The 22,707-nt window shown below is 36.9% G+C and overlaps 1 protein-coding gene across 1 annotated transcript in view; it reads right to left on the reverse strand.

The window, feature by feature from the left end:
* VPS13B (vacuolar protein sorting 13 homolog B) overlaps positions 1-22,707 on the reverse strand; it is a 714,607-nt gene that overhangs the window by 147,926 nt on the left and 543,974 nt on the right. Inside the window, exon 36 of the mRNA XM_090283521.1 lies at positions 9,535-9,930. Within this exon, the coding sequence (XP_090139647.1) occupies positions 9,535-9,930 (396 nt within the window). The remainder of the gene's footprint in view (positions 1-9,534; positions 9,931-22,707) is intronic.

Below are 22,707 nucleotides of genomic sequence, written 5' to 3' on the forward strand. Positions count from 1 at the left end.
CCTACTCTCTGCGTACTGACTGTGCAAAATGCAATCTAAATCAAGCTTCTGTATGTCATTAGAGAGAGTTCTCAATGATGACATGTGCTAGCAAAGCATAGCCAGGTACTTTTTTTTTTTTAATCCAGCTGGAAGTAATCTAAGGCTACTAGAAAATCAGCAAACATGTGTTAGATACATCCACAAGTCGATTTGCATAACAGTGAAGCTTCAGGATGCCTCAAAAGGTGAGCAAGAAAAAACTGTAAGATCCATGAAAAGATGACTATAAGTAACAAGATGACTAGAAAAGAATTTTTGTAAGTGTGGTCCGTAAAGAAATGATTAGAAATCTTTCCACTTCTGTTCTTTCAATTAATTATGTTGAAGCACATAAAAATGGCACTTTGGACTTTAACCATAGGTAAAAAAAAACAAAGAAACTTGTTTTCCCCCTCTTTGATAAGAATATGTTAAATTGGTCAGATCCTATTTAATTACATTCTATTTTGTAATAAGCCTATGTAGTTGTACCTAGTAATGAAATAAACAAAAATACACGGTGAAATTCATATATGGAACAGAACTGTCAGAACTACATGGATGCTAATGTTTACGCTGAAAGGGATGCTGGTGCTCCCAGCTTTACTAAAAAGTCCAGCCATCAGTTGAGAGTTCAATTGGGTGGTCTACCTGCTAACATGTATCTCCTCTCCAAGGCCCCTAATGATTTCTCCTGGGGCCAGGGGATTTCCAGTCCCCAGAGACTCCCACCCAGTCCTTAAAGCTGAGTAAAAGCTGCGACCCCTAGCGCAGGGGTCCCCAACCTCCAGGCCACAGACCAGGACCGATCCAGCCCTGTTAGGAACTGCGCTGCCCAGCAGGAGGTGAGCTTGCATGTAATGCACTTGAATCATCCCCAGACTATCCTGTAACCCTGATCTGTGGGAAAACTGTCTTCCATGAAACCTGTCCCTGGTGCCAAAAAGGTTGGGGGCCACTGCCCTAGATGAATCCAAACCTCTTCTTTTGAACATAAGAAAATGATAAGTAGCAGAAATAGGATTTTTTTTCTTCGCTTTAACATAAAGAAAGGGAGAATTACTCATGAAAGAAGAAAATGTCTGCTGAGTTGGTTATTTATACTTGGCACTTGTCTGGAAAGTTATTTTTTTGAGAAATGTTTTAAAACTCTTAGATCCTAGAAAAACCAAACTAAAAATACCAAAGGGTGATGGAGGATATGCTTTGCCTCTTTCTTCCCCTCCAATCTGCCGCCATGCTCACTGTTTTTACAGTTGTGTCAGTTTATTAGAAAAATAAAACTTGATTGGATCATGTGTCTATGTTTAAAAAAAAAAAAAAAAAAAACAGACGGGCAGGCCTGTCTGTGCACATTGGAAAGTGCATGACAACCTTCCCAGAGAAGGAAGAACAGCAGCAAACACATACTACATACGTTCTGAGATGAATACAGTAGCTGGTTAATTTAATTACATTAAGAAACTGTTGGTGAATCAATTTTTTTAAACAGTAAGTCGCATGGATGGGAGAACCGGTATAAACTTATTCTAACAATGTAGAAAGCAAAATGACTTGCTAAGTCATTTACTGCAATGTTTTAGAAACTGGTCTTGATCTACATAATTCAGGTTTTTAAAGATTGGTGTAATAGAAAGAGTAGAAGCCAGGAGATGTGTTACAGTCCCTGCAGTGCCTCAGAATACCCCTCTCCACCCAAATCAATGAGGGAGTGAGGACTAGCTCGGGGGGCCTCAACCCAGGGTTTTCTGGACACTCTGGAAGTCCCACATAGTAATGGTGGTCCATGAAGTAGTTCTAGTATTTCAAAGAGCCAGAAAAAATCATGAATTTGTCTGAAACAGGGCTGCAGAGGTGTACTTAAGATTTTATTTTTGGTTAGAGTCTCGTCAGGTAGTCACGTTAGCTATGTAATCTTAAATGCAGTTCATTTGGATCATGAGTCCGTGAGAGAAGGAAGGAAAAGCGTTTTTGATAAAGAAAAGAAAGGTCTTTAAGATAATTTTCAGCTCTAAAATGTAGTGATCTATGACCTCAGCATTCATTTGATGAGACTGAGTTGGGGGAGGAAGATACAAAAAAAAGGAACAACCTACCAATATTTATTGAGGAATATTATAAATTTGTGCCAAGTAATGTGTAGGGTATTCTACATACATTATCTCACCTAATGTTCTCAACAGCCCTGTGAATTAAGTATTTTTGCCTTGATTTTAGAAATGAGCTAAGTTGTAACTTTTACCATAATCAACTGCCAGTAAGTAGCAGGGCTGGGATTCAGATTCTCTCTGCCTCCTTCCAGCACTGTGTTGCTTTATAAAAAATGCTGTTAGTTAGCTCTTAGTAATTTCATTTTTCCAGCTGGTAACAGGGTTGTGAATAAATGCTTTTTCCTGTCCCCAGCTGCCTTGCATAGCCTTGGTATGTTATGCCAACATAGCTTACAGGTCTGGGGGCCCAGCCAGAGAGCAAAAGAACATCTAAGATATGTCTTCAGTCACTCATCACTGGCAGGGCTGTTTTGCCAGAAACTTTCCTAGCAAAGAGCCTACAGGCTTATGTGGAGGAGAGGGCAATGTGCTGTGACCACAGGCAAAACTACAGGCTGAGCAGGGGTAGAGATTTACTTCTAAACTTTTCTGTTTCCAAGTCCCAGTGCCAGGTGTTATAACAGTTCTTGTCCATTTCACCTCATACTAACCTGTAAGGTGCTATCAAGGATGCAGAGGATAAGCTGTTAAGTAAAAGATTTCTAGTATTTAATTACTAGGACTGGAAACTTTCTTTTTCCAATGGGATTTTGCACAGTGTGATGGCTTCATGTTAATTGACAGCATTTTTGTTGTCTGAAAGATCTTTTTTTTTCCCCTCCTATCCAAGGAGCATTCTGATTTAATATGTGTACACGGGAAATTTTTATCAGTTGCCCTTTTCTCTTCCCCCAAATGTATCTAAATCTAGAGAAATAATTCTTTACCATACTTTTGTTAGAACTAGGAGAAGAAATAAAAAGCAATTATTTTGGAATAGTACACAAGACACAAAATCCAGTGCAATGGACACAATTCTAACACAAATAACCTGAGGCCAACATTTTTCTAGCAGTCTACATTAAGTTTGGAATTTGGTAACTAAAAACAATAGGAAGAAATAGACTAATGTAGCTAGAGACAAGATTTGAAGGTGGATATACTTGGAAGAGTATAACAACTGTACTGGATTTCTCATTAGAGGAGAACAGAGTCTTCAAGCCTTCATATTCCCCAAGAGAACCATATTTACACAGTTAACAATTCTTTTGTTGAAAAAAAGCTTTTCATTATTGCATGTGGACACATGTGGGCTGTATAAAAATATAAGAGATGTGTAACACACGGTAAACAGAAAGTAATGATCTTAAACAGGCCAAATCCTTGAACTCGTCATTAATAAATGTCTCTCCTCCATTCAGCTCCCCGGGCTGCTGGGAGCCTGTTTTCTTCAAGTACTTCAAACACTGAAATCCAGGAACATTTATTATTTTAATCCATTACAGGCAGTGCTTGATTTAACTTTATTGGTTGTGGTGGTGGTAGTGGTTATAAGTGGGGGTACAGCAATGTTCTTTTACACATCATTTCAAAAGGGCTTAATTATATTTTATAGCTTGGGCCAGGAATTCTGCTTGTTTTTTGTCTAACAAGGTTCAAATGGAGTTCAGGTCAGTGATGAATCAGAGGGAAAAGTCAGAGATGGTTATCTCTGTGAGATGAGCTCATCCCCGGGAAAGGCTGGGCAGGTACGCCCTGTTCACCACAGCCAGCACGTGACAGTGCGACAGCCCGAGCCGGATGCTTACTGTGTGATTTTTACTTTTCATGCACCCTGGAAATTAACACATCGGAAACTCACCCCAGTGGTTATCTTCTAAATATCTGCGGTTACTCTCCTGTCTATCTAAGATCTGTAATAACCACACAGCACTAAAACAAAAAATGTACATCACATGTAAAAATGCACAGTCCTTATTACAGAAAAATTTAAATATCTCAAATAAAAGATATGGAAGGCTGCATTAACATCATTTGGTTAAACAAAAGGTAAGTGACTGTATAAACATGCCTGGACAGCGTATGTCTACTATCATTCTAAGATAGTAGTGTTAATATTGCTTATTATTGTCCAAAATTCTATGGAATAACATTATGATAAAAATTACAGCAAGAAGAATGAAGCTTGTATGTTGGGATTTTGTCTCCATTGCATATGATTTCTTGAGTTCTAAGAAGAAGAGAATAAAAGAATTACTCCCCCAGGGAGTATCTTCCACATTTATGTTTTTTATTTCCCACTATATTAGAAAAGTAATACAGGACATTATTTTGGAAAAAAGTTATGTGAATTTTACTTTTTCACTTATTTCCCATTCTATTTTCAGAACTTCCTATTCTATGTTTTTGAATGTCTCATTCCACCACTATGCACAGAAAAATATCACTGTTGAAAACACTTAGCAATCTATAGGTAATTTAAGAGTAAAAAAAAGAGGGACATGCCAGTTCATCAGTAGCAACTTTGAACCTTGTTATAAAGTAATAGGAGGGAATCTGACCAGGATTAATAGTGGTACTCAGGTCTGGGATGAGGGGTGTCATGTTTCACGGACTCCAGGCCATCTGTTCTGCCTGCCTACTTTTTACTTCTGCAGAACTATAAACGCACCTCTACCTCAGGGACTATAGAAAGGCATTAAAATTTCTCTGCTTTTCATTATCACAAGATTCAGTAACTCATTTCATTGTCAAGATAATCCCCTTTTACTCTTTCTTTTGCGCTTGTGAAATATGCCAAAATGACAAATAAAATCCCAGATGTTACACCCAATGAGGTCTCTACCTTTCCTCCAGTACTGGGTTTAAGCTACTCAGGACACAGTGTCAAAAATGACAAGACCCTGATGCCCACACCCAATATTCATCAAGGCCGGTTAGTGATTTGTCTAGCTGTCTACCAGCTGTACTTCCACTTCAATCCTCAGTGGCTGCTGAAAAGTTAAGTTTGTCCTCTGGCTTTAACTGTCAAAGAATTCATTTCCTATTGTTCAGGCATGAGAAAGGAGTACTATTTCTTTCTAAAAGTAACAAAAGTCTTTGGGGTGTTGTAAATGGTTTGTTATTGGAACATATTACTTTAGGCAGTCATATCTAATTTAATGCTTTATTTCCCCTTAGGCTTACTTGTATCTCTGGAGCATCCAACTGCTATGACAATGCCTTAAGAGCTTTTCCTCCAGAGATCCTGTTAACTATGACATGAAAAGCTGGAGCTGCACTTTTATCAATTAATGGCCCAGTTTCACTTTCCAGGACATGAAAAGGAACTTTCGGTTCTTTACATTTTATTGGTCCAGAATTCGGTGAACATGAGAAGAGGCATTTGTATACATGAAAAATAATACGGTTATGCTTTTTCCCCCATTTTTGTTTATACATGAAGATAAGTACATCTGGATGACAGAGGCTGGGGTAGTGAAAGTTATTTAATCCACAGTTCTTCAACTAGAAGTTCAACTCATTGCCTTCTCCATGGATGAAAAGTCTCTTTGGAAAGGGGACCCCTGCAACTTTTCCCAATTCTGACAAAAGTGCCCAACAAGATGGCTTCACTTAGGCTCTTCCCCCATCCTTTGTGCTACCTAACTTGTTCATATCCTATTTCACTTTTCCTTAATCTGCATGGAGATTGCTAATCCTAGAGCCCCTGGGAAAGAGCAAGAAAGCCTCAAGCACGGCTATTTTGCAGCCTGATTGTGCACTCGTTTGCGGAAATCTAAGGAGCTCCGCCCTAATAGAGCCATAATTTACTCTGACAAGGGGAGCTAAAGTCTGCAGCTCACTCCCCACCCTGCCTGTGGAAAGTGCTACACTGCTAGTTCAGAATTTATAGCTACATACTTATGGCTTCTCCAAAAAGACATACTTCAAACAGCAAAAAGGATTGTGTGTACACATGGGGGCAGGGGAAGAGGCTGTTTTTAAAAAGAACATACTACAGAATGGGATGGATTTAATGGAGAGCATAAGAATATTACCTACCTTAAAATAATGCAGATACTAAGATATAATTTCTAAATAAGATTCATTTTGTTATTGATAATACTATGATCATAGGTTTTTTTTTTTTTCAATATTATACACCAACTTTAAAAATATACAAATATTACGTTTACTAAAATCAACTTTAGGGACCTTTTCCCAAAGACATATGGGAGAATGTAAGTATTCTAGCAGAAATACACTTAGGTTATTATAAGTCACTGTTATACTAGCATCTGCAGAGTGTAATTTTAACAAAAAATCAAGTTCCATGAAAGTCTCATAGTTGAGGATTGCAGAATGGTACAACATACTAAGAAAAACTCAGGTTTTTTTTAAAGTGGAAAATACTTAACCATTGCATTTCATTTCAAACAAAGAACACATTTCAGTGAGTAATCCGTCCCTCTTTCAATGTAAAAACCAGTAAATGAATATGAAAGCATTTCATATTTAAATCTACTGACAATGCCTTAGGAGGAAAACTAACTTTCCCTCTTCATTCTTTTATTACTCCCTTTTCCCATGCACTTCCCATAAGTGTATGACAGTTAAATGATAAAAAATATAATTAGGCGAACCGAAATATTTTTGTACCTTTCAGAAGTGAGGAAACATGCCTACAACACTTTCTCAATTGTGTTTCTCTAAATATTACTTAGAACATAAGATTCCTCTAGCATTACAAATCTATTTCAGCTCCTAAATTAAAACTCATCTGGAAAGGACCATTTTACCCTGTTTATATAACATTGTCACATAAAGAGTGTTAAAAAAAATATTTCACTAAAAATAGCTTGCGTAAGTTAGGGATTAGAGTCGTTTCTGCTGCTATAATTGTTCCTTTGTAGTTTTTTCCATGATGTTTTTGCACAGTGTTTTTGACTGTGTTTATTAAAGTCAGCACATCAAAAAGGATCAAAGGGAAAGTGAGTGAGAACCAAAGAAACCCCAAGTGTGTTGTCTCATTGGGGAGTTATGCAGATTCGCATAAACAAGTGCAAATTGTTGAGGTTTTAATGAAAATTTTCTACAATTATTTTATCTTAAGTCATTCTATACAATAACATCTGTACAGCAGATGGCTATACTGTACCAAGGCAATGCTCCTTTTTCTCTCTCTGTTTAATAGTACATCTGAGATGACTACTTTTGTCACTGTGCTCAGTTTGGTTCAGCAAATAATTTGAAAAGTGCAGCTGCTGCAGATGGTCACAATAGTTATATAAACTATAAAGTCAAAGACACAGTTAAGTATTTCTGTATTAGATTCAAAATATAAAAATCTGACATTAACTGTTGAGCTCAAAAATATAGTATAAAAATTTCAGTTGCATGCAGAACAATGTCACTTGAAAAATATGAAATATGACTACTGGTAGGATTTTTGTTTTTGTTTTTTGGTGGGGGATACTTTTTACCACTTATCAAAAATATACCTCAAATATTTAATTACATATATTTCATTCATGTAGCAAAGCATGGATTTTTAAGGTATTTGACTATGCGATATAACTTATTATTACTTTGCTAACTTTGTTATCTTAAAATGTTTGAGCATGCCATTACATTAAGAAGAAATGTGGAGAAAACAGATTTGGTGTTTGTTATGTTCTCATAATAAAATTGTTTCTTTTAAATGGTTAATTTCAATCTGTTTTGGTTTGTTGACACCAATAACTATTTTAGAACATTTGCTGAGTACCACAAATAGTTGCATAATTTATATTTTAGTCAAAGCTATAGTTTCTGCTTCTGTGTTTATCTAGATTAAAGAGCATAACTGAAAAAGAAATAGGGGTAGAGGTTTTTCTAGTATAATGGGGAAAAAAGTTACAAAACAGAATGAGTCTATTACCTTGTGTAGCTCCGTGAGAGGATTTTAATTATATTTTAGAGATGTTTACAAGGATAGACACCATTAGATCTGGGTAACATATGAGCAGCTAATGAATAAAACAAAAAATGAGGCTGAAAAAAGAAAAGGACCTAGAATTGAGCGCAATACATTTAAAGTCTTTCATTCTGTTTTGAGTCCTAATCTTTCCCTGCTATATGGTTAAGGTACAACTGGAGAGGCGTAGAACGGCCCAGTGTTGTCTTGTTTGCAATTTATTTGTGGCTAAATCAGACATTGTAGCCTCCAGTGTTTCATTATCTTTCATGTCCCATGGACCTTACATTTTTTCTTTCTAAGACAATTAAAAAAATAGTAATTTTAGCTGGCTTGGTCACAAATATTTCTGGTGAGAAACAAATAAATCATCTAATTATTGGCTTAACATCCATACCCCTCAACTATAAAACCCTTTTCTCTATCTCTTAAACTACTGTGTCCAAACCCGCTATATGGAACTAAGTTATAGTTAGTCTCCAGCTGCCACTTAATTACTTTTTAGTAAACCACTAAATTGCATAGTTTCAGGATTTACTTTATCCCCCTCCACTCCCAATTCTTTCCTGCAAATTAAAGTGGAAAAAAAAATGTTTCCCTTTTGCTACTTTTACTTTCAAAGCACAATTTCTGGCACTGTGCCCTGAATTTTTACAGTAGCAGTTTCAGTGATTGAAAACTGTTATTTCCCACCTGTGCCTTGTCTTTTCTTTCCCTCCTCACATTCCTTCTGCCTACTCTTCTTGATTCAGTGTAAAAAGCACGTAACAATTTAGTCTTGGTAACAAAAGAAGAAAATGTAGATGTCACTGCCTATTAATTTCTCACCTCTTCATCCATCAAAGACAGTCAGTTTGCAGGGTCTCTGCCTCTCTTTGCCAGGCCAGGTACAGAGCACAGCCCTTCTCTGCCAGGTGATGCTGCCTGATAACTCTCAACGGCTCTGTCCTTGCAGAGCTGAACCCTGACTTCTGTTACACTTTTGTGTAGCATACCTGCCACTAGAGCAATTTCTCTCATTTAAATACATTGTTCCCAGTGAGTGAATGCAGTGCACTGGAATCGCCTGTACGCCTTTTGCAACATAGATTTCTAGGCTCCATGCCCAGAGTTTCTGTTCAGTCGGTAAGCAGTAGGGTCTGAAAATTTGCATTTCTAACAGGTTCTCAGGTGATGCTGATGCTGCTGGTTCTGAGACCATACCCTGAAAACTGCTACTCTAATGGTTTGTAAAACCATTTCTTGTTGTCCCACTACAGCTGTTTTAGGGAAGAGAAATTTAGGAATGAACAGTTTTAAAGACATTTGTAGGAACCTACCTGAAGATGTGGATAGGAACAATTTAGTTTAGGGCATTAAAATACTTAAGCTCAAAGGATTTGTTATAAAATTTTCACTAAAATAAGGTCACAAACCAGAAATGTCCCCATCTCTAATGGCCCTTAAAACTTTTAATCTCCAAATGATGCCAATCATCAAAATCATGCATTTTCAGAAGTTAACAATTCATGTTGTCATCTCTCCCGCCCCTTTTTTGTGACTTACCAGGTACTTTTTGTGCTGCTTTAACATTAAGGCTTCCACTGAGGGCTGATAGAGATGCTAACAGGCATGGTTTATTAGGATGGGGGACAGTTTCCATGGAGACCACGATCTGAGTAGTATGGACAGAAATTTTCTGAAAGCAGGAAACAGTTCTCCACACTTTTTCTTGAAACAGAACCTTCTGTGCTCCATCATCATGAACTCTGGGTTTAGACAACTTTCCACGGTAACATTTGGAGGCTGGAAGCTCGTCCTTATGCCGCATGGTGTCCAGCAGAGCTGAAGTCTCTTTGCTGTGTGCACTTTTTATCTTCTTTAAAAAATGGTTTATCTGATCCAGCTTGGTAAGACTCAGGTTTGCTTTCAAAGGCTTTGATATATCCAAATTGATGTCTGCTATAGAATTGAAAAAGATAAGAAAATTACTGAAGCTCTCTTTTTGTAAAGAAGCCTTTACTTCCCCGTCAAGTTCCTATTTAAGTTGCCCAACACTTGTCTTGTGGACTCATTAGAATGCCAGGTGTGATTCTTTTACTCATCACCTAACTATTCTTTCTTTCCGTGCAGTTACTTGAAGGAACACTTTCCCTGGATTACTTATATGCCCGCATTCCTGTCTTAATCCATGTGACTCTGTTCCTGATAGATAAAAGTCACACATGAACAAATTCTTTTGCCCTCCCAATTGAAGCAAAGTGAAGCAGCCTTTCCAGTCGCTATTCCAACTGACATCTCTTCTTCCAAGGCAAAAGGACTTCCCCTAGTATCCAGGACAAAATTTTACACAGATACTGGTATTAATAAATGTATCAGACTAACTGTTAAGTAGCCTCCCCTACTATTCTCTGATCAAATATATGCAGAAAGTGTTTGTTTCTCTTTGTGACCTGCTGCAAAACGAAGAGTCTCCATATCTTTCCCTGTATTTTGCCTTAATAATATTTCAAATACCTATAGTATTTCTTAAAACCTATAGTCTGTTTCATATTTATCATATGTCAGAAGTTGTCCTTATCTACCACTCAGCCACTAGACATTAAAACTAACAGCCTCAGTGGGTTGAGCACCAGCCTGCAAACCAAAGGGTCACTGGTTCGATTCCCAGTCAGGGCACATGCCTGGTTTGCAGGCCAGGTGCCCAGATGGGGGCCTGAGAGAGGCAACTGATGGATGTATCTCTCACACATTGATGTTTCGCTCCTTTTCTTTCTCCCTCCTTTACCCTCTCTCTAAAAAATAAATAAAATCTTAAAAAACTAATCGGTTTATTAGTGTGTTTGCCTTATTTCATTGTCTTTCTTATGTTTTCATTATCACTAAGACATAAGCACTGTGAAGGCAGAGTATGTCATATGTGTCTCGTATGTGTATGTGTTCTATCAATGTTTGAACTTAACAGGTGTTCTTTTCATTGGAGCCTGAAGATGTAGTACAAGACCTAATCCTAGATGGAGCTAGGAATTGCAAAGTTATTAAGCAACTAAACCTAACAGTCTTTACTAATAATTTCATCATCTACATCTCTCATCATAAGGAGGACCTCATCTTATCTTTCTCAGGTATCAGCACCTTTGGGTTTCCTCCTGGCTACCCAGGCTCCCTCAGGGTACTATGCCTTTTAAGTGTGCCTTCTCTTGTGTTTCTTTAATCAGGACTAGCAAAATGGAGTCCACCTTCTAACTGGTTGTTCATTGGAAAGAATCAGACATCTGAGTCACCCCTCTGCAATATTAAAAAGTAACCTGCTCCCCATATTTTTAAAACAGGAGAAAAATAACCTAAGGAAATTACTTTTTAAAAAAACATCTTATTAACATATAACTCACATACCATACAACTTACCTTCGCACAAACATCACCAGTATATACGGTGATTCCAGAACATCATCATCACCACCTACACACAGAATCCCACACCCCGAGCCATCACTCCCTATCTATTCCCACTTCCAGCCCCAGCAACCACTACTTTAATTTCCATCTCTACAGAGTTGACTACTCTGGACATTTCATATAAATGGAGTCATACAATATCTGGCCTTTTGTGTCTGGTTTTTCAGTCAGGATAACATTTCCAAGATCCATTCATATTGAAACATGTATCATTAACACTTCATTCCTTTCTGTGGCTAAGACATCATCATATAGGGATATCACTTTTTGCTTACCCATTACCAGTTGATGGGCATTTGGGTTGTCGCTACTTTTTGGCTGCTATGAACATCCATATGCAATTTTTTTGTTGACGTGTTTTCAATTCCACTAGATATCTTCCTAGGAGTGGGACTGCTAGGTCATATTTGAGTACAGCCATCCTAGCTGGTGTAAAGTGGTATTCCATTGTGATTTCAGTTTGTATCTCCCTAATGACTAATTATGTTAAACATTTCCTCATATGATTATTCACCATTTGCATATATTCTTAGACAAATGTCTATTCACATTCTTTTTAAAAATTTAATCTTTATTGTATTTTTTCCCATTTCCATTTAGACCCCTTACAGCCCCCTTCCCACAGCAATCCCCACTGTTGTCCATTCCATGTCCATGAGTCCTTTTTCCTTTCTGTTCAATCCCTCCACCCCCTAATGCCCCTCCCTGCCGACCACTAGCTGCCATCTGCTCTTCATCTATGAGTCTGTCTCTGTTTTGTTTGTTAGATCAGTTTGTTCATTAGATTCTGCATATGAGTGAAATCATATAGTATTTGTCTTTCTCTGACTGGCTTATTTCACTTAGCATAATGATCTCCAGGTCCATCTACACCGTGGTAAAGGGTAAAATTTTCTTCTTTTTTTTACGGCTGAGTAGTATTCCATTATGTAGATGACTCATAGTTGTTTCATCTACTCATCTGTTGATGGACACTTGGGCTGCTTCCATACCTTGGTGACTGTAAATAACTCTGAAATGAATATAAGGGTGCTTATGTTCTTTCAAATTAGTGTTTTACCCAAAATAGAAGTGGGATTGCTGGGTCAAAAGGCAGATCCATTTTTAACTTTTTTGAGGTACCTCTATACTGCTTTCCACAGTAGCTGCACCAGTCTGCATTCCCAGCAATAGTGCAAAAGGGTTCCCCTTTCTCCACATCCTCGCCAGCATTTGTTTATTGATTTATTGATGACAGCCATTTTGACAGGTGTGAAATGGTATCTCATGGAGGTTTTAAGGTGCATTTCTCTGATGACTAGTGACATTGAGCATCTTTTCATACATCTATTGGCCATCTGTATGTCCTCTTTGGAGAAGTGTCTATTTAGGTACTCAGCTCATTTTTTTTAATTGGGTTGTTTTTTTTTTTTTTATGATGTTAATTCTTCCTACCCATGAACACGGTATGTGCTTCCACTTGTATCTCCTTCAATGTCTTATAATTTTCTGAGTACAGGTCTTTTACATCCTTGGTTAGGCTTATTCTTAGATACTTTATTCTTTTGAAGCAAATGTGAATGGGATTGTTTCCTTAATTTCCCTTTCTGTTAGTTCACTATTGGCATATAAAATGCAACTGATTTCTGGATATTAATTTTGTATTCTGCTACTTTGCTGAATTCGTTTACCAGTTCTAGTAGTTTCCTGGTGGAATCTCTGGGGTTCTCTATGCACATTATCATGTTATCTGCAAATAAAGACAGTTTTACTGCTTCCTTTCCAACCTGGATGCCTTTTATTTCTTCTGCTTGTCTGACTGCTGTGACTAGGACTTCCAGTACTGTGTTGAATAAGACAGATAAAAGAGGACATTCCTGTCTTGTCCTGATCTTAAGGGAAATGTATATAGTTTTTGCCCGTTGAGTATGATGCTGGCAGTGGGTCTGTCATATATGGACTTTATTATATTTAGGTGTGTTTCCACTTTGCTGAGAGTTTTGATCATAAATGGGTGATGGATTTTACCAAAAGTTTTTTCTGCATCTATTGATATGATCATGGGTTTTTACCTAATATCAAACTATACTACAAAGCCATATTAATCAAAATATCCTGGTACTGGCATAAAAACAGACACATAGATCAATGGAACAGAACAGAGAGCCCAGCAATAAACCCACACCTTTAGAGTCAATTAAAATTTGACAGAGGAAGCAAGCACATGCAATGGGCTGAAGATTGTTTATTCAATAAATGGTGTTGGGAAAAGGGACAGATACATGTAGAAAAATGAAAATAGACCACCTTCTTACACCACACACAAGAATAAATTCAAATGGTTCAAAGACTTAAATGTTAGACCTGAAACCATAAAAATCCTGGAAGAACACATACATAGGCAGCAAAGTTTCAGACATTGATCATAGCAATATTTAATGGACATATCTCCCCAGGCAAGGGAAACAAAAGAAAAAATAAACAAATGGGACTATGTCAAACTAAAAGTTTTTGCCCAGCAAAGGAAATCATCAACAAAATAAAAAGACAACTCACAGAATGGAAGAACATATTTGCCAACACATCTGATAAGGGGTTAATATCCAAAATTTATAAAGTACTTACACAACTTTGCTCATTCTTAAATTGGGCCATTTTCCTTTTTATTGTTGAATTGTATGAGCTCTTTATATATCCTGAATACAAGTCCCAATCACATATAGAATTTGCAAATATTTTCTCTAGTTCTGTGGATTTTCTTTTCAGTTTTTGATGGCATCATTTGCATCAAAACCATTTTAATTTCTGTGAGTCCAAGATATCTATTATTTTATGTGTGCTTTTGGTGCCATATGAAGAAACTATTGCTTAACCCAAGATCGCAAATATTTATACTTGTTTTCTTTTAGGAGTTTTATAGTTATACCTATCACAATTAGGTTTATAATTCCTCCTGAATAACTTCGTGCATTGTGTGAGTCAGGTGTCCAGCATCATTCTTTTGCATGGGGATATCCAGATATACCAGCACCATTTATTCAGAGGAATTATCTTTGACTTGTAGAATTTTGGGTACTGAAAGAGGCTGGCTGGCAAAAGAGTGCATGGTGATTGGACTTTCCAAAAGCACACATCTATTTATGTGGGTTTCCAAATTCTGTGGTCTCACAGGAAAGATCACCTTTAATAAAAAGGAAAAATAAAAAATAGAAGAATAATCTTAGACGACAGCAACAACAGAAAAACAAAATGAAGCTAAAGTAGAAAGAAGACTCAGATGCTGGGGCCTGAAGCCCAATCTGATTTTGCCTGTATTCATGACATGAAATCTTAAAATAAGGTGAGATGTGCCAAAGAAACAATTACGACCTTCCCAGGAAGTATCTCAAATATCCACCTGAACCCACTGCTGCCTGCAGACTGGCAAAGCATCCATGAATAAATGGTACGCATGAGAGATGCTGACTGCCATGCCAATATAGACAGTCATCTCAGACACCACTGTGGTCCCACTGACACAGAAAAAACAAACAAACTACTTTTCATATCTCTGGTTATTTGCCCGACTTAACCTTTGAGACTTAAGTCCTTCAGTCACTGCCTCCAGGAAATCCTTCTTGACCCCTGCAGCTGAATGAGGTGCCTCTTAACCAGAATATCTTCTGCACTGTGCCATAAACAGGCACCTATTTATACTATTTTTATAGTTACCTCCTTAGGGATTGGTCACAGTTCGATGAACTGTGAGCTCCTGGGCAGTAAAGACTGTCCTACATCTTAATATTCTGGTCTATAGCAAGTACTAAGTGAGTATTTAATATTATGAAGGAAAAATTATTTGAATTGTTCTTTTCTGCTGAATTCCCACAGGCCCAGCAACTCAATCCATTAACTCAGACAAGCTCTATGCCCTGCCTTAATTAACAACTTTGCCATCTCTACCATCTACCAAATGGCTCAAATCATAAATCTGACTTTTGACTCATTTCGTGGCCTCTTTCCTGGTCCAAGTTCACTCAGTGATTAAGTTTTGTCAATTTTACTTTCAAAAGACTGCTTGAATCCAACTTCCTTCTCTTAGCATTCCAGTTACCCCCCATTTCTTTCCTCTGCAACTTTGATATCATTCAGCTATCATAAAGCCTCCCAAATGATTTCTCTAACTAGACTGATTCCGGTTAATCTAGTCTCCTGTGTAATTCCAAATGATTTGTTTCTAATACGATCCTATTGGCTTACTCTTGCATAAAACTATTTAATGGCTCTTCTTTACTTATGGAATAAAAGACCAAGCTCCTTAGAATGGAAGAAAAAGGCCCTACTTTTCCTTAGCTATGGCCATACCCACACCCACCTCACACTTTAAGGTTCCAGATATATCACGGAGTTTATAGAACTCACTTCCCCCAGCCCATGTTGTCCCCATTAGGCCTTTGTTCACGTTTGTCTAACATACCCCCCCCCTTTTTTTTTTGCCTAACGATCTATAGGATACAGCTCAGCATCTTCCCCAAGAAGTTGATCTGCAAAATTAGCCCTGTACAATTATTTTTAAATGAGATTATATCTCCTACCAACCAATGAGTTCTGTGAGTAGCTCACATTTCCATCTTTGGTACTTAGTTCTGGGCCTCAAAGGCGACATGAGGTACGTTTGGTTGCTTCACACTGGAGCACTCCAAAACGTTCTCATCTGGTCCGTGCTAGGCAGGATGCTAGAGATGGTTTTCTTCCTCAAGATTCCTGTCACCTAGTTATTGTATCAAACACTGTTCCTGGTAGTGCTGTGCTATAAAGAGATTTTATAGCTGTGATAAATATCCTAAGTCAGTTGAATTTAAAACACAAAAGTTATCTGGGAGGCCTGATCTAATTATACGAGCCCTTTAAAAGGCACATGAAGAAGGTAGAAGGGGAGCCAGAGAGATGTGAAGCACGAGAAGGACACTGGTGTATGTCACTGCTGCTGTGGGGATGGTGGGGGTCACATGAGAAGGAATGGGTGGCCCTAGAGCTGAGGGAAGCCAACAACTGACAAGGAATTTGGGATCTCCGTATTATAACTGCAAGAAATTGGATTATAGAAATAAATGGAATGAGTTTGAAAAGTAGATTCTTCCCAGGAGCTTCCATTAGAGCCCAGCCCAACGGACACCTTGATGTTGGCCTTGTGAGATTCTGAGCAGTGACTCCCGCAGAACCCACGAGGACTTTTCAGCCACGGGACTGCAACATGACACATTTGTGCCAGTAACATTTGTGGTAACTTATTATGCAGCAATAGACAACTAACACTAATTCCATGAGCATATTTACACACACGGTATTTCCCGTTTCTAATGTGAGCATAAATGAACTTTCAAAAACTAAAAATTATTTGCCTGTTTCTTTTATTTTTTGCCCCCAAAGCAAAAACATCTTATCTTTGTTAGTTGTGAATTCACTCTCTTTAGAAATTATTTCAAGGTTCTGGGAAAGATAAAATCCTGTCTCTGCCACTCTATGCAGCTACCAAATCTAGAGAGAATACAGGTATAAAACCTACACAGAGCAGCTACTTGAGGACTCTGAAAAGTAAATGGTAACAGGTAGATTGGAGGTGATTAGATTTCAAAATACCACCAAAATGGTGGTGAGTTTCTCATTTCCCCCCCACATTCCCCAGCCTGGAACACCAATAACTAGAAGTGGGCATTGGGTGTAGAAATAGGAAGTACCAGGGGAAACCCTCTACGTCTGGCTTCCAGAAGTGGAAAGGGAATTCCTAACGCTCAGAGGGACTATAAAATTCCTTCATTGCTTCCTTTTTTCGTTTCTTCATTCCCTTGTGCTGCAAAAAATACTCCTCAGTTCATTTTAAGAAATCATTATTACTGATACCAAATCCAGACAAAGACAATAAAAGAAAACTACAGACCACTATCCCTTAAGAACAGAGATATGAAACTCCTAAAAAAAATTAGAAAATCAAATCCAGCAACATACACAATAATATACCACAACCAAGAGGGATTTATCCTGGGACTGAAAGTCAATCAATGTAATGATATAAACAGCTTACAAAACAAAACAAAAAAATGATCATATCAATTGATGCAGAAAAAGCTTTTAAAAAGTTTAATATCCAACAGCCATTTACGATAAAAATTCTTAGTAAAGTATGACTAGGGGAGAAGTATAGCTAATGTCACACTCATGAAGGGTTGATGCTTTTCCCCTAAGATCAGAAACAAGGCAAGGATATACATTCTCAATACTCATGCTCAACAGAACACTGGGAGTCCTAGCCAATGTCATATGGCAATAAACAAAGAAACAGAAAGAAATTGGAAAGGAAGAAATAAAATGATGTCTATTGAAAGATGACATGAGTGTCTACGTAGAAAACTCCAGAGTCTACAGAAAAACTCTTAGAATTAATAAGTGAATTCGACAAGATTTTAGAATACAAGATCATCAGGCAAAAATCAACTGAGTTTTTATAAACTAATCATGTACAACTGAAATAAAGAATTTAAAACAAAAATAACATTTACAATAGCTTCAGATAAAATAAATACTAAGGAATAAATCTAATAAAACATGTATAGGATCTGTATAATGAAAACTACAAAATCCTAATTAAAAATACACAAAGACCTACGTAAATTAAGAGAGATACCATACACATAACATATTCATGGATTCGTGGAAGACTCAACATAGTAAAGATGTCAGTTCTCCCCAAATTGATCTATAGATTTAACACAATTACAATAAAAATCTCAGTAGTATTCATTATAGATACAGAGAAGCGAATTCTAAAATTTATATAGGAAAGTGAAGGAACCTGAGTAGCCAAAACTCTTTTGAAAAAGAGTAACATTGGAGGACTTTCAATACTTGACTTTAAGACTTACTACTGGGATCAAGACAGTCTAGTCTTGGAGAAGGATACACATGGGTATGAGTGGAACAGAACAGACTCCAGAAATGGAGAGGCCAAACAAATGCTGTCAAATGACTTGAAAAAGAGGCAAAGGCAATTCAAATGGACATCCATAAGCACACACAAAAAATTATCTTGAACTCAATTTCATACCATGTTCAAAAATAACTCAAAATAAATCATGGATTTTAGGTCTAAAAATAAAATGTAAATTCTAAAACTTTTAAAGATGAAAACATAGGAGAAAATCTACAAGTCTCAAAACGAGGCAGAATTGTTATATACAATCCGCCAAAAAGCATGATTCATTTAAAAAATTCATAAATTGGACTTCCTAACAAAACATTTGCTCTGTAAAGAGCAGTGTTAAGGGAATGAAAAGATAAGCTATTCACTGAGAAAATATTTGTAACATATATTTTTCTGACAAAAGACTTGTATCCAGAATATACAAGGAACTCTCAAAATTCAACAAGAAACTTCAAACAGCTTTATTTTAAAGTGGGCAGAAGATTTGTATAGACACTTCACCAAAAAGGATAGATTAGTGGCAGATAAGAACATACAAAGATGTTCAAAATCATTAGTCATTAGAAAAGTGCAAATTAAAATGACAACGAAATACCTATTAGAATGGCTAAGATAAAAAAATATATACTGACAATAAAAAGTGCTGGAAAGAATATGGAGCTAGTGGGATTGTCATACATTGCTGGTAGGAACGCCACTCTGGAAAATATTTTAGCAGTTTGTTATATGACCTATATGACCCAGCAATACCACATGTAGGTTACCTATCACAGGTGAATGAAAACTATGTCATACAACTTATTCACAAATGTTACAGTAGCTCTATTCATAATCACCAAAATTGGAAAAAACTTAAATATCTTTCAATGGATAAATTGTTAAACAGTGATACGTCCCCATAATGGAGTACTACTCAGCAATAAAATGTACTACTAGACACATGTAACAACTTAGTTGAACAACAGCATGTTAGTGAAAGAAGCCAGTTTGAAAATGTCATATGCTGTATGGTTCTATTTGTATGACGTTCTCAAAAAGTCAAAACAAATAACAAACAAAAGCCCTAAAGTGATGGAGAGCTGTAGTTGTCTGAGATCAGGATTTAGGGGAAGGTGTGACGATAAAGGAATCCCATGAACTTTTTAGATAATGAGGCTTTTCTGTATCTTGATCATGCCAGTGATTGCACAAATCTATACAAATGTTAAAAATCACAGAACTGTGCACAGAAAAAGGATAATTTTGCTGCATAATAATTTAAAAAACAAGACATAATTATTTCAATTCCCACTCTATTTCATTATTTTTTATCCTCAGAGGTGTTTTTCAAATGGCTTATGGGTTTGAATGTGCCCATGGCTCTTAGAAGTAGGGTAAGGCCACTTTAGGCCTAAATATTAAGAAACTCTGTACTAGGTCAGCTTTTCAGGTTTATCTTCTACTCTCTAGGACCCCTGCAGCAAGGTAGCAAAACATTTACTCTAATTAATGGTGAGATCAGGGTAGCCCTCCATAGAAGGAAAAACTAAAATGGAATGCTACTACTAAATGTCAGGGAAGCCACAGGACAATTCCTGCTCTTACTAACATGAAGTGCTGAGGTATGTGAAAATTGAAGATTATAATTTAACATGTAGACTAGAGACAGTTAAGCCAGTAGAACTTAAAAGCACAGGTCACTCTGGCATCCTCCAAAGTAGTTTAATCATGAGAGAGAATATTCATTCATATGACTTTGTTTGTATTACAAAAGGAAATATCTACTAAACTTTGGTATATTCAGCAATCATCTAGATCAGCGATTTTCAACCAGTGTGGCATGAGAATTTTTAATTTATTTATTGTTTTCTATTACAGTCATCCCACTTTTTCACACATTGCTCCCCCCCACCCTGCCCTTCCCTTTTCCCACAGTCAATCCCCACCCCATTGTCCATGTCCATGGGTCATTTATACTAGTTTCTTGACCAGATCCTTCCTTTCCTTAACCCCCTTTCTCCCCCTCCCCCTACCCTCCCTGGTCACTGTCAGTCTGTTCCTTCTTTACATGTCTCTAGTTTAATTTTGCTTGTTTGTTTGTATTGTTCATTAGTTTCCTGTATTAGGTGAGATCATATGGTATTTGCCTTTTGCTGCCTGGCTTATTTCACTAAGCATAATTCTCTCTAGTTCCATCCATGTTGTCGCAAGTGGTAGGAGTTCCTTCTTTTTTCTGCTGCATAGTACTCCATTGTGTTAATGTACCACAGTTTTTTGATCCACTCATCTACAGATGGGCACTTAGGCTGCTTCCAGCACTTAGCTATTGTAAACAGTGCTGTTATGAACATAGGGGTGCATAGGTTCTTTTGAATTGGTGTTGCAGGAGAATTTTTAAAACATGCAATACCTGACTATTTAGTCAAGGGCACCAACCTCTTTTCCCTTAAATTCTCAAATAAAAAAAATGACAACAGCCAACACAACAATACTGTCTGGTGTGAATGAATCATAATCATATTTAGTTTTGTTTGTCAGGTCAATCAACAAAAAATATATTTTTTGGTGTGCGACAGAATTTTAGTAATTAGTTTATGTGTGCCATGAGAATAAAAAGGTTGAAAATCACTGATCTAGATTGGTGAATTTCAATTATGAATCTATTTGAGTTGCATTATTGACTTTATTCTACCAAATATAACTTCTTTAAATAGTCTGAAAACAGAAAGACTCATTTTCCAGCAACGTCAAAGACAGCCCACAGTATTTATTCAGTACAAGCCTAGTAGCTCAAAATGGAGATGGCAAATACAGAATGAACTATTAATATATACAGCTGACTTGTCCAGTTCTGTCTTTATGAGTCATGAACCTCTATCAGGTCATAAATTTATATGTAACACTTAACCAGGACGCCACGAATTTTAGAAATAAGAAAATCCGAAGCATTACCTTGGATCTCTATCATAAAGTTTGTCCCAAGGTCCCAGTATGATTTAAAACTTTAATAACTTCAGAAGCATAAAATTATTTTAAAAATCATTGGAAAGTTTAATTATTTAAATTTCTTAATAGATTTCTTCTGTTTCGTCTTTGAAATGTGAATTTTAACTTTGTGTGGTGGTGGTTTCTGGATGACCCTGGAACTTCTTATTAGGATACTTTAGTCACGTGATCTCTCTCTTCTGTGGGGTGAAGTCAGAACTGTTATATATGCATCAAAACTTCATTTTTTGGATAATGTGAAACCTAGGATTACAAATGCAATCTCTCAGTCACTGAATAGCAACTGATAAAAGTTTTTAAAGTTCAAAAATCTAGTAGAGCTGTATACACAGTAAGACAGGTGTTATGTTAACTTTTTTTTTTGTTAACTTGTTATAAAAAAGAAATTTAGGCCATTGAAATAATTTACTTTTTACTTTGTGTGTGTGTGTGTGTGTGTGTGTGTGTTTGTTTGTATACAGTGCACTCTTTGTGCATGGTGACTTCCAGTGGGCCACAGCATCCCTCGCGCCTACCCCACTATAGCGACAGTGCTGAGCCATGTTCCTTTTAAAGCACATCCTGTTCCATGTGTAAAGGAAGGGGCTGGAACTGTCCCATTTGGGGAAGCCAGCTAGTACTTTAGGCTAAGAGCCTAAAAAGCGGAGCTGAAATGAGGCCACTCTGTAATACTGGGTATTTCTTTCAACAGTACCAGCTACAGAAGACAGGCAGGGTAGACCAGAATGAGAAGCACCGCAAATAAATAGCTCCCTTTATTGCAGTATAAAGTCAATCAATGTGTGAATCCTTGAACCAAAACCATAAAGTCATCGTCACATCTGATAATTCAACAAATTTGTACTGTTATTTTTATTACACAGTGTCTCTAGACTTTAAAATCCTTGAGCCAGTCAGGCACTTTTTTTGATAAGACTATGAGTTCCTACAGTCTCATAATTATAGGGAGATTATTTTTACAAATGAAAAAATATATACAATTAAAGTTTAGCATTTTTAAGCATAAGAAAATAAAAGTAAAAATTGAGCAATGTAGTTTCTGGTCTTTGTTTATATTTTTTAAAAATGAAAAAAACTAAAAAGCTTCCGCACAGCAAAAGATACCATCAATAAAACAAAAAGGCAACCAAGCAAATGGAAGAAAATATTGCAAATGATACCTCTGATAAGGGACTAACATTAAAATATATAAAGAACTCATAAAACTCAACAACAAAAAAACCAAACAATCCAATTAAAAAATGGGCAGAGGAACCTGAACACTTTTCCCAAGGAGACATACAAACAGCCAACAAATATATGAAAAGATGCTCAACTTCACTAGCTATAGCTATAAGGGAAATGCAAATTAAAACCAC

The sequence above is a fragment of the Furipterus horrens genome, unplaced genomic scaffold (assembly GCF_987537825.1).
Source record: "Furipterus horrens unplaced genomic scaffold, mFurHor1.1.pri manual_scaffold_7, whole genome shotgun sequence".
Lineage (NCBI taxonomy): Eukaryota > Metazoa > Chordata > Mammalia > Chiroptera > Furipteridae > Furipterus > Furipterus horrens.